The sequence below is a fragment of the Frieseomelitta varia genome, unplaced genomic scaffold (genome assembly GCF_011392965.1).
Source record: "Frieseomelitta varia isolate USP_RPSP 00005682 unplaced genomic scaffold, Fvar_1.2 scaffold_483, whole genome shotgun sequence".
Taxonomy (NCBI): Eukaryota; Metazoa; Arthropoda; class Insecta; order Hymenoptera; family Apidae; genus Frieseomelitta; species Frieseomelitta varia.
The window spans coordinates 265,376-278,023 of NW_025110238.1; the positions used below are offsets into that span (position 1 = coordinate 265,376).

The 12,648-nt window shown below is 43.4% G+C and overlaps 3 protein-coding genes across 7 annotated transcripts in view; 2 read left to right on the forward strand and 1 right to left on the reverse strand.

Moving 5' to 3' along the window:
* LOC122532917 (Down syndrome cell adhesion molecule-like protein Dscam2) overlaps nucleotides 1-7,147 on the forward strand; it is a 187,235-nt gene extending 180,088 nt beyond the window's left edge. For all 5 annotated transcript variants that reach the window (XM_043662107.1, XM_043662108.1, XM_043662109.1 and 2 more), the window contains 7 exons: nucleotides 349-803; nucleotides 1,080-1,353; nucleotides 1,437-1,595; nucleotides 2,054-2,208; nucleotides 4,496-4,715; nucleotides 5,230-5,320; nucleotides 5,413-7,147. In XM_043662107.1, the coding sequence (XP_043518042.1) occupies nucleotides 349-803; nucleotides 1,080-1,353; nucleotides 1,437-1,595; nucleotides 2,054-2,208; nucleotides 4,496-4,715; nucleotides 5,230-5,320; nucleotides 5,413-5,677 (1,619 nt within the window). In that variant the 3' untranslated portion in view covers nucleotides 5,678-7,147. The remainder of the gene's footprint in view (nucleotides 1-348; nucleotides 804-1,079; nucleotides 1,354-1,436; nucleotides 1,596-2,053; nucleotides 2,209-4,495; nucleotides 4,716-5,229; nucleotides 5,321-5,412) is intronic.
* A 762-nt stretch (nucleotides 7,148-7,909) lies between these two features.
* LOC122532906 (actin-like protein 6B) lies at nucleotides 7,910-12,643 on the forward strand. The gene is given in 7 exon segments (XM_043662090.1): nucleotides 7,910-8,111; nucleotides 8,113-8,209; nucleotides 8,317-8,511; nucleotides 8,879-9,316; nucleotides 9,949-10,289; nucleotides 10,381-10,476; nucleotides 10,746-12,643. Coding segments are annotated over 7 exon segments (1,404 nt in total). The 5' UTR covers nucleotides 7,910-8,039; the 3' UTR covers nucleotides 10,911-12,643.
* The window catches only part of LOC122532907 (battenin), a 5,934-nt gene continuing 4,759 nt past the window's right edge, over nucleotides 11,474-12,648 (reverse strand). The window contains exon 6 of the mRNA XM_043662091.1: nucleotides 11,474-12,648. This exon is cut by the window's right edge and continues 619 nt beyond it. The gene's annotated coding sequence lies outside the window, so the exon portion shown is untranslated.

Genomic DNA, 12,648 nt, shown 5'->3' on the forward strand with positions numbered 1-12,648 from the left:
TTTTTTTGCAAACTTATATTACGATTATAACTTTATCCGTAATACTAAAATTGTCCGCTAAGTTGAAGAGTTAATATTATTATTCGAGATTTCTAAGTGTAAGCCATGTGCAAAAGGAATTGTATTCTCAGACCACTGAAAAATGCTAGCTTCAACACTATTCGTCGGGACACAGTTCCTTTTGGACACGGTTGACACAGCCTCTAACACGATCAACCTCGAGTGATAATAAGAAACACGTTTGCAAATGAAAATTGCTTTCGCGCTTGCTTAAAACTTCGCGACGCGCAAATTAACATGGGGAAATTGTAGAACACGTAGAATAACTCGATTACGACGCTTTCGCAGTTCCGCCGGCAGCCCCGTTGCTTCACGCGACCAGCGCGACCAGTAATTCGATAAACGTCCAGTGGAAGAACAGGGATGATGGCGGCGCCCCAATCAGGGGCTATATCCTTCACTATAAACGGGAATCCGGCGAATGGGAGGAGGTGAAGGTCTCCCACAAGATCAACAGTTTCGTGCTGTCACGGCTATGGTGCGGCAACGATTATCAAATGTATCTGACGGCGTACAATAGGATCGGCATGGGATCGCCGAGCGAGATTGTGAAAGCAACGACCAACGGATCGAAGCCGGAGAACTCGCCTAGCAACGGTGATAAATTCGTCACCGTGAACGTGTCGTGGATCACTCTTCATCTGAGCATGTGGAACGACGGTGGCTGCCCCATCACGTATTTCGAGCTCGAGTACAGAAAGAACGGGGATGATATTTGGACCTTGGTGTCGAACAACATCGAGGTATTAAGCCTTTTCTCGATCAGATTCAACGATTGAAACGACGATACGATAAAACGTTGCAGAGATATTGTTTTCTCGTACGATATGTTTTAAAACATAATCATAATCACGTTTACAGTCGCTCGGGTTATAATTTTCTGCGTTAACAACGAAGTAATTAACACGTAACTTCTGCAAAATTCTTTTATGTCGATTGCTCGAGAATGTACACGCTGGTGACTGCAACGACGTGAATTACCTGTATGACAGTAAACAGCGATGGGATTTGTCGTTCAGGTACAAAAGACGTACACGCTCAGCGAGCTGCAACCTGGAACTACGTACGACATTCGAATAAGGGCGCACAATAACGCGGGTTTCTCGGTCGCCGAATACAGGATTACGACACTTCAGCCTCACACTAGCAGCACCGTGCCGTCTGTGGAGATCGATCACTACATTCCTCAGCACACGTCCGTCTACGTGGATCTGAAACTGATTATTCCTCTGATACTGAGCTCGCTGGCCATCATCGCCGCCGCCGGTGCCGTGTTTTATTGTTTCCGGAAACGTTAGTAGAAAATTGCTCGCGATCTATTCGCAGGCAAGACGTATCTATGCGTGCACGTAACGTTTCAACGAAAATGACCGTAGGCCCATTTATAGGGGAGATCGCGAGCCTGCACGACGCCCAGACTGCAGCCGCTCTAGACAATAAACAGAACATGGAGCAACGTGAACAGTACTACGCGACCGTGCGCAAACCGCTTCGCTCGCCGATACACGAGATGGCTACCTTGGAAAAAATTCCAGGTAACTGGAGAGAGGAGAAGTATTTATTTAGTGCCGTTCGTTTAATTGGCTGATTAACTGTTTCGTTGTTGAGTGCGAGGCGCGAATTTTATCACTAACGGTAAATACCAGGCTCTCTTATAGCTTCCTGTAACGCGTGATCAGACAGCTTTGATGACTCGGTTCTTGTGTAAGAATGTCTGTCATATTCTTAACCCTTAGTTACACAATATCTATACCCGCTACATAATTCTGCGGATAAAGTAACTCTCATTACAAAGCAATGATTATTTTAGTTTTAAAAAATTCTTCAGACTAAAGAAGGGAAAGAAGACAAATTAGTATTTTTAAAAATATCAATTTGATCACATTTGAAAAATCATGAATCGTACTGATATGGTACAGATTATTTTCAACGACGACAGAGTTGATTAATTTATGGAATCGCGAAGAGACAATGTTGAAAAAAATGATTGCAGAGTACTCGGAGGACATTTATCCATACGCGACCTTCCAACTAGAGGAGAGCGTACCACCAGGTGGTGATAGCCGATGTAATTCCGCGGCGCCTCTTCAGACCTTCGTCTATCACGATCCTCGTCTCTCCACAGCTGACACTCTTCAATTACGAGAGGTAACGTCCAACGTTCAGTTTGCTTTTGTCATTCACCATTCGCCATTCTCGTGTCTGTTCACCGAATCATGGGAAAACACACTTGCGCACACTGCATGCATCCTCGAATTCGTCCTCTCAGTTTACCACTGTGTGTATAATTTGCTCCAGATAGAAGTTCGTATCGTTGCAACGTGTTCGCCCCTTAAAAATCGCATTTGGAACACGACGAAAGTACGAACGAACACGCGACACAAGAGCGACAATTGGTCGTCTATTCTAAGGGGCGTTCGCTAGTTTTTCTCCGGTTTATCTCTTTAATCCTACAGCTGTGAGCAATTTTTTTTCGTACTTTCCTGTACGAAACTGACGAGAAGAATTTACATCTAGGTTATACCGTAAGAAGAGTAATCGCAATGTGAAAGAAATAAAAAAAAATATATGTCATTAACTGTCGAAATTAACTCAGTAAGTAGAACTAGCAATTCCGACTGGAGGGTTAACGAGAGACAACGAAATTCGTTTAATTCTTAGTATATTACAAAAAAAAAAAAAAAAGAAAGAAAGAAAGGAACAGAACGTACGAACTTTTATCTTTCGTGAAGAGAGAACATTCTCTACAAAGCTTCGCTTTTATCCCGCTATCGTCGCTGTATATTTCCCAAATAAAGCATTTCGTCGTTAAAAAGTTCTCTGTGATCCAGCAAAAGAGGAAAACTGTACGAATCTCGCTTCTCGCATGTTGCATCAAAGCGCGCTAACGCACAGTCCCAATCGCATTTCGCGTGTGCACATCGGTCTTGGCTATCGGGTTTGTTTAGAAATTGTCTGGCACGAAGAACTTGTTTGTACGATCTTTTTTTTTTCGCGAAACAATCACGAGCCGAAAAGACGGCTCGTCATGTACATGTACGTGCGTCATGTATCCTCGTAAACGTCGACGCAGACCGCGACGAGATAATTTATCGGCATAGAAAAATGAAAAAGAGAAAAGAAACATGTTTGTAGAAAGAACCGCGCGTGGATCGAGTAGAACAGATGTGCATCATAGAGAATCGATCATTGTGACTGCTGGTCCCACCTTGCTTCGTTTCGCATCTGTCCTGATCAGTCCATCGAGGAACCGCAACACCGATGCAAACGATACTTTTCTTACATGTATTATATTCGCCATTCTACACATCTCTCGCCAACTCTTGTCATTATACTAGCTCGTATAGCTGTAGAAAGCGTACATTCTGCCGAAGCGTTCTGAGGTATTTTCTACATGATCGTAGAAAACAAAAAAAGAAAAGAAAGAAGAAGAAGATAGAATAGTAGTGTAGATCGCGAACACTGAAAGATCAGTGCTAAATCGATAAAACCGATCAATTTCCAAAGAGTGCACATTGCAAGGCACGATAAAGACACGATAGATCATAAATATCCATCAGTATCCATTAACATCAATTGAATGCTCCATCTTCGATAACGATGAATCATTTAGTGCATACAACGTGTGCGTATACTTGGTGGAAGAGATATGTACGTACGTGAGGTCATAAATTCAAGTATTAGTCTGGGATTAATATAATTGAATTCAGAGCCGTATGCATACTTGGAAAAAGCATCTTGGCTCCCAAATGTATCTTGAAATCTCGTAAAGTCATTTACGAGTCCCGTGAAAAGTGGAAAGTTGTGTGTGTATTTCTAAAACTCTGCCCTCCGAATTTGTCAACTTGTATACACAACTTCTTAAAGTTTCTCGGGCATTACAAAAGAAGGAGCCAACCGTACGGTTCTGAACAGGGTCTCGAGTTTCTTATCTCCTTGTATCTCGAACGTTAAAAGCTCGACGTGCTTTATACCCTCGCTGTACAATACAAACTCCGCTTATACAGAACTCCATTTATTTGAACGAAAATTTTAATTACCGCCCGATTAAACGAACTCCCGCCAATTAATCCGCTTGAGCGAAAGTCAAGCGGGTAGAAATCGGCATAGGAAAAAAAAAAAAAAAGATTGTAATCGCGCAAAAACTGCTTGTCTCCTGACAGATTTGTATAAGCGGATTCCCATCGTTCCACCAACGGTACGTCTCGAAAATCGATAGATCTAGAGAGTCTTCTAGGTTAGCCGCTAGCACGAACGCCGCTGAATAAAAAAAAAATAAAAATAAAAATAAAAAAAAACGAAAGAAAGAAAGAGGAAAGAAAAAGAACAAACGATCCGCGACGGTGGGATTCGCGATAGATCGGTGTAGCGCGTCTCCTCGTTTCCTCGTGCGAGTGTGCCAAATTCATCGAAAACCAATTCCGTCTGATTGCAGTCGGATTGCAACCGGTACACTAAGGTGCGCGGAGGCCGTTCGTCCTCTGCGCCGTTGCACAAAACGCACAAGGTCAGTCAGGGCAAGTCCGAGTCGGAGGAATACGACACCCTGGGCTCGGATAGCGACACGGAAGTCGGGACCAGCAGCCGAACCGAGTCTTCCAATCACCTCGTCGATTCGCACCACTCGGTGTCTGCGGCCGACTCGCGTGTCCACAGTATGCAATATCTTTCATCCTTCTATTTGGTTTACGGCCTTGTTTCATCCTTTCTCTCTATCTCTCTTTGTCTCTCTGTTTCTCTCTCTCTCTCTCTCTCTCTCTCTTTTTTCTTTCCCTTTTTCTCTTTGATCTTGGTCCAGTTCAGTTTGATCTTTTGTTGTTAGTTAAAAAAAGAGGACCGCGGTTGTTAATAAAAGAGAAAAGAAAGAAAAAAAAAGGGGGAAACGAAAGGAGAGGAGTGTTGCCTAATATTTCCATGCACCGCGGTACCACCGGAAATCCGTTCCCGTTGCCTGTCTATATATATATATATGTATGTACATATATATATACATCTATTAGAGTGCACCGAAACATTGTGTGACCGAGTATTTCACGCTTGTTTGTTGTCGTCGTGAAACGTTGGAACGGAATCAGGGGGCTGTTGGAGGTATTCTCAGCGAACGCGACACCTCGTTTCTCTCCGTGTCTGTTCATCGTGGAAAATCGTTGCGTTCTCTGTTTTTTTCAGACTTCCTGTACCATGGACCAGAATCTAGCACGTCTACAGAACCCTCACCGATTTTTGAGAGAAAATCGTTTCCTGGAAGGGGAAGATCCAAGTAAGCTCTTTCTATCTCCGTTCTCTGAATTATCCGCGGAGGAAACGTTTAGATGGGGAATAATCAAATGTTTGATTGTTTCTTTGTCGAAGGATGTTACAGCTGGCGCGTCATACCAGCGAGGAGACCCGTTCCAACTTCGGCCCAATCACCGGGTTTGGCAATTCCAAGCACCAGTCGAGCAATTCCTGCTCCAATCGGGACCAGGAGCGTGACGGATCAGGGAACCTGTTCGTCCCCAAGCTGGACCCACCCACGGGCTTCTCCGACGCGTTTGAGCTAAGCGAGGCCGAGTGCGACCTCGATCGTGGCCACAGCAGCCAACGAAACGTCCGTGACTTCGTAATCGCGGTGTAAATAAAAAAAAAAAAAAGAGAGAAAGAAAAGAAAGAAAGAAAGAAAGAAAAATGTAGAACCTCCACGATGAACCTCCACGATGCTGAAACCAGCGAGGAAGGAGAAACAAAACGAAACCCCATTTTAACTATCTCGATGTAAAGAAAACAACCATCGTGGTCCGTCTTTCGTTAATTATCATTGGCCACTGTCGAGCACAGCGGCCAGTGATCATGTGCTCCCTGTTCGTGTTCCTGGCCTATGTCGATGAGAATGTGTCAATCGTATCCTGTAACAAAAGAAAAAAAAAAAAAAAAAGCAAACGAACGTACTGAACTCGATCATGTGTTCTTCAAACTGCCATTTGGTTCGTATATTCGCGAGAACCTGCGACCCACAAGGCCCAAAGACAATTCGTTCGATTTTTCGGTGTGTTTCTCGTTTGGCTCCAGGAGTGAATCGCGCGAATCTGAACTGCCTCCTACCTGCCTCCTGCCTCCAGAGATCAAACAAACTGCCAATTTCGTTCCAGAGAAAGCTATCCTACGAAAGACTTTTTTGAACGCGTTCTCTACTTTCAAAAGTAGTAAACAGCAAATCAGACGAATTTTTCGCAGGTTATCAAACACGATTATTCTACACGTGATTGCTCGAGTTCGATCGATACGTCCGTTTGAGTCTGTTTCACGCGATGACTGCCACAAAACTGCGTGCTCTAACCGTCAAGCGATTCACAGGGAAGTTCTTTTTAGTTCCCTGTGTGACGAACACTCCTATTATCATAATTAATCGAAGACTCGTAATCGTAATTAAAAAATACTGTCGTCGAACGCGCGAATCGTCCTATCGTTGAGACCACATCCACGCAAACATCCACGAAGAAAAGGAACGGTTTTTTCCATTCTACTACCGAGTGCATATCCCAAGCGAGCAATACGCGATTTATTACGAGTTTACTTCGTCTTCCAGTTTCGTATCTCCAGTTTTTTATCTTCTGATTTCAACGTCGTTTCTCCCGAGCGAAGAACAACGCGTGAACAATTTCCTTCGCGCTTTGAACGAGCCAGCATGTTTCTCGTTCGTGTACCAACCGTGTGTTGTCGTATACGTGTATAAATAACGAAGAAAAAAACTGAAAATGATGTTTCGTCGTTGTCATCGATGTCGTTTCATTTTACGCGAGACTGAAAACGTTAAGTAGATGAGACGTGTAGCGTAAACTTTAACGTTCAAAGCAAAAAAATAAATAAATAAATAAATAAATAAATAAATAAACAAAAGTAAAATAAAATAAATAAATAAAATAAACTATTGTCTGTAAGATGTCTGTACTTACCATGCTGTTAACTGTGTACGTATTGTACCTCATCACGAACGCGCGAACGCGCATTACGGAGAAACGAGCCCGCGGAGAACAGATACGGTGAGAAACGTTAACTAAAGAAAAAAAGGGGAAAAAAAAGAAAGAAAGAAGGAAAAGAAAATAAAGAGCCGATGTCGTTTCGCCGCGTTGAATTTCGCGCGTCGATTAACGATGGACGGACCGAGTGGTACGCTAAGGCAAACCGACAAAAATACAAAAAGCAAAAATACAAAAAAAAAAAAAAAGATTAAATAAACTAAACTACGAAATAAAGCGCAGAGTGTTGATGAATTTATTCGACTGTCGTTAAAGAAAACGCACTTACCCAACGCGTCTGTAACGCGTCTCTATTGTCATCGAATCAGTTTCAAACCGTGTGTACCAAAAAAAAAAAAAAAAAAAAACCAATCGATCGTTCACTCGACAAACGTGACCGATGATTTTTGAGTCTGAGAGCTCTCTCGTTATGGCGGCGTCCCCGATCCCTGGGAAGCAACGCGCGGAAGCCCGTATCGGGGGCAACGAAAGAAGAGATATCGAATCTGTTGACAAATCGTATACTTTATAATATATGAACAAATGATTTACCACGAAATTCGTACTATTGTGTTTTTAGACGACTTTAGATTGTTTATATTCTATTTACTTTGTAAAATATACAACACTAATTCCATAACGGAACTCCGTCTCTGACTGGAAGTATTATTCTCACCCTTCTTCTCCTGTCTTCGCCCGGATATAGCCAATTTTTAAAATAAAAAAGAACGATACCATACCATATATGTAACCTCTGAAACTCTATCAGTGAAACTAATTGTAAGCGCGACGATAGATTGAACAGGTAATAACAATAAAAGAAAATCCCGTGTTTTCCAACGTCGTAGCATTCGTACAACGGCAGCTCGCCGAGTTCGACGAAAAAAGTCTTCAAGTGACAAAAGCTGCGCCCAGACGAGAAGGGTTTCGCGAACGTGCCGATCGATCGCGTTTCATCCTCCTCTCCCGATCGTACATTCGAATATGCAAAAGGAGCAATGCGGGAACGGCGGAGGGTCGCAGAATCCTCGATATACGAGCGCGAGGAAGGAAGAAGGGGGTGCATGGACCGGTGAGGTCGAACAGGGTTGCTGGGCATGCGCGGACGTTCCTGTCCTCTCCAGATACTATGAGCGGTGGTGTCTACGGCGGAGGTATGTGATACGCGGTGCGCAATATTTCGGGAAAATAGCGACGGTGATCGTCGCCTGGCCGGAGAATTCCGTCAAAGCGAGTTTTGGATTTTTTTTTCCTCCCGCAGACGAGGTCGGTGCTATAATTTTCGACGTTGGACACCAGAGCCTTCGCGTTGGTTATGGCGGTGAGGACACGCCGAAGGCTGAAATCCCGACCACCCTCGGTGTATGGGAGGACACGGTCGAGGCGCTGGACACCGGTCAGAACGTCAAGAAGCACTACAATATCGATGTCACGGCCATTCAAGTGCGAAAGAAGGGTACGATCGTTCCGCGCAGCGTAATCCTATCAGGGGAAATACGATTACGCTTCGGTGTCTAGCCTCCGTTACGTGACCCTTTCCCACCCTGTCGTAAATTCCATTAAAACGTAACCACGATGTCCAGGACCTCTGGATTCTTCTTAATGAAATTTCAGGGATTTCTCCGCCTTGTTGTTAATATTGTTCACTCGTATATACGATCCTCGTGCTACGAAATAATTGCTTATAATTGTGTCATATAACAACGCGCTGCATGTATATCAAATCGAATTACAGAAAGCAGATTTCGACTCGACAATGCAAAAAATCATACATTTTGTTTGCCAATGATCGTACTAACGTGTACTCTGATGTATTTTCCCAGATATGGAGATGGTTAGTTTAATGAAGGACGGCATGATCGAGGACTGGGAGATGTTCGAGCGTCTAACAGAGTACACGTACAAGCAACGTCTTCACGCTCTTTCCGAGCACCATCCGATCCTGATGACTGAGTGCCCGTGGAACACCCGGCTGAAACGCGAGAAACTGCTGGAGCTGATGTTCGAGAAATTCAACGTGCCGGCGATGTACATCTGCAAGAACGCGGTCCTGGCCGCGTACGCGAACGGCAGATCGACGGCGATGGTTGTGGACAGCGGCGCGACTCATACGAGCGCGGTTCCGGTGCACGACGGTTATGTCATCACACAGGGAATCGTGAAGAGCCCGCTGGGTGGTGATTTCATCACGATGCAGTGCAGGCAATTCTTCGAAGAGAAGGAAATCGAGTTGACGCCAGCCTGCTTGGTCGCGAGCAAAGGCAAGTTGGCTTTCTCGACGACTTGTCGAGTCGTCACCGATAACGGCAGGAGAAGAGAGAGAGAGAGAGAGAGAGAGAGAGAGAGAGAGAGAGAGAGAGCGATGGTAACGACATAATTCAATGCACGTTCAAACATTGACTTCAATTGACACTCGCCGTGCTAGCCAGGAATTAACGTGCTATAAAAAGGAATGTTTAGTACGTGGTAGAAAACGACGCCTATTATAAAACACAAAAGGGAGCAGTTGAATCCTTTCAGCGGGCATTTTGAACGATGAACGCGCGGTGTGTGCAGAGCACTTGAGTCGTAATACGTTGAATGCGTTCATTCAGCAGTCCGTGCGGCTCTACCGCACGCGCTGTCCAGAGCTTACCGAACGCTTATCAACGCTGCTGAAAGGATCGAGCTGTGTTTGGAGTTGAACGTTTCTCTCCTTCATCGAAATCTTTTCTCGTCCTTTAATATCATATCGGCCTCCCTATGTAACTTCCAGGTCTATTTAAAGAAGCGCTCCAACGACTCGCGTTCTATGTAACCACTCGAAACACTCTTCTCAAGTCCGAATCCCTTTATTTCGTACTACTCGGTGAAAACTTTTAACGAGAAGCTGATGTAACAAAATATTGCACAGACGTGGTTCGTGAAAGAGATCCACCACGCTGGACGAAGAGGGCTGGAGCTCAACCAACGTCTTCCTGGATGAGCTACATGGTCCGAGAGCTGTTGCAAGACTTCCAAATGAATTGTTTGCAAGTATCCGACAGCCCGTACGACGAAGATGTGGCCAACACTTTGCCAATGAAACACTACGAGTTCCCGACCGGGTACAACGACGATTTCGGCTCCGTCAGACTGATGATTCCGGAAGCCTTGTTCGATCCCAGCAACGTGAAGGGCGTTGGCGCCAGCATTCTTGGCGTCGGACCTCTGGTCACGACCAGCGTGGGCATGTGCGACATGGACATCAGACCAGTAGGCTCTCTTCTGTTTTTATCCCAAAATAGCTTTAAGAAAAAGTTGACCACTCCGTCATTGTTAATGAACGTAATGTTTCTTTTCTTAGAGCCTGTACGGAAGCGTGGTGGTCACCGGTGGTAATTCTTGCCTGCAAGGTTTTAGCGAAAGACTGAACCGTGATTTAGCCAGCAAAACTCCCCCAGTAGGTATCAATTTCTATTACCAAATTCCGTTGAAAATTCCAAGAATCGAATGTTTGATATTTTTTTGTCATTACGTTCATTCGTCATTTGGGTTCAACGAGTTTATGGAATTTCAAGAAATTGAAATATTACAACAAGAAATAGTATGGTAGAAGTGTTATATCAATAGATCGTCGCTTTCTGTTTAACAAAGATTAAATCAACTAAAAAAAAAAAAGAGTAATTTCTTGCGTAAAGATAATAACGTTGATCCATCGGGTTGTTGCAGAGTATGAGACTGAAAATAATCAGCGCGAACAGCTCGAGCGAGCGTCGTTACGGTGCCTGGATCGGAGGATCGATCCTCAGCTCCCTTGGATCCTTCCAACAAATGTGGCTGTCGCGCCAGGAGTACGAGGAATCGGGGAAACTGATTCTAGAGCGATGCGCGTGATCAAAAAGTGCTCAAGCATCAATCAAAATTATTCGTTGTGATTGTTTTTACAAATCGTCCGACTGTTTGTCAGTACGTACCTATTTTGTATTTGTATCGTCGACAGAGACAGTCAATTTCGTTAACGTTACGTTTCGGATGTTCTTTGAACAGCGTTGAGAGCCAACGTGAGACAATATGAGCGATTGATATCAAACGATTTCTGCGAGAGACGTGTGTGGTATTTTTGAGACGATTTGAAACTCGAGTGCAATTGCCAAAGTTTTTTTTATATCGAAGCTGATCGGTTTACGGGTGTAATCTTTGTAAAATTCACATTGATGATAATTGAAACGCTCTTCGGTGGTGAAGCTTCGGAATTTTTTTGTTTGGATTACACGCGAGTGTAAGTTGGACAAATGCACGCGGTACGCTTCTAAAAGGAAGAAACACAGTTCCTAATTGCTCGAACAATCTTTCGTTTGTAATTCGCGCGTGTGTGAGTAAGGTTTCGAGACGTTAATTGATGAGTAGAACGTAGCTACGTGTATGCAATGGGTATTGAAAGAAGAAGCAACCATTTTGAAAAAGAATTCCATTTATTTCGTTTATTTCGAACGTTCATATACACAACAAGCTACACGTTTGAACAACGTTTGTTATCCGCTTGTTTTCCACGCTTTTCTACCATTCGTTGTTGTTTCTCTTATTTGTTACTGTTTCTAACGATCAAAAGAATGATATAAAATTGGGAGGACCGCGAACCGCAAAACATTCATTTCGAAACGCGTCACGAGCAGTTCCAATTCTACAACGACAAATATATAATATATATATAATATATTAGAGCGTAGTAAACAATATAATATCTCGTATATAAATATATATATACTATATATATATATTTATATTTCAAACGTAAATGTAGGAAACAGTATTATCGATATAACACATATACAATATGTATACTTAGGAAAAGGCGAATTATTTTGTTAGAAAAATGGAAAGGACCTTTTCTCACGATGGCGACGAACGTTTCGTTGGTCGAAATTTCCGGTCCTTCTTTATTTACCTCTCTGCGACTCGGCGTTACAATTATTCTAATTAATACTTTCGCGTGTTCCAGCGGTTACTGTTCTCGGCGAGGAATGTTTGAAATTTCGTTTGTCGCGTGGATTAAAAATCCACTCCATCGGGAAGTAGAGAAAAAGGGATGAAACAATTTTCACAAGCCGCGTTATGATATTGTATCGTGATCAAGCGAAATACGAAATTCGTACCGATTTAGCGGAATAACACGAGTTAATCCTGTCAGCAATATTATGAGTCGTGCACACGATCGTTTATACGCGGAAAGAAAAATATCGTAAATCGAACTCGCTGTTTCTCTTCGTCACAACACGCCTACTTGATGTGGTGTGAAAATCGATGCGTTACGCTGACTATAAATACTTGACGTCGTTCTCGTTATCGGAACGATCAAACATTAAACGGCGTGAAACCCTACTAGCTAAAGACGCGTGATATGGCGCGCATAATGCACGCATAATGTTAGCCGTAGTCAGAAAATTCTCGTCGCGTTTTACTCTATAAAAAAGCGTTTACATCTTGCTGCGACGCTACGACTACGGCGATCGGAATTTTGTTGCACACGCGTGGATCTTAAATCGAGACGAGACCTCCTCGTCTACGTCTAATTTCTGGTTTACTCTGTTGCGCATTTCGTTCTTTTCTTCTTTCTATTCCTTCTTCTTAAAAA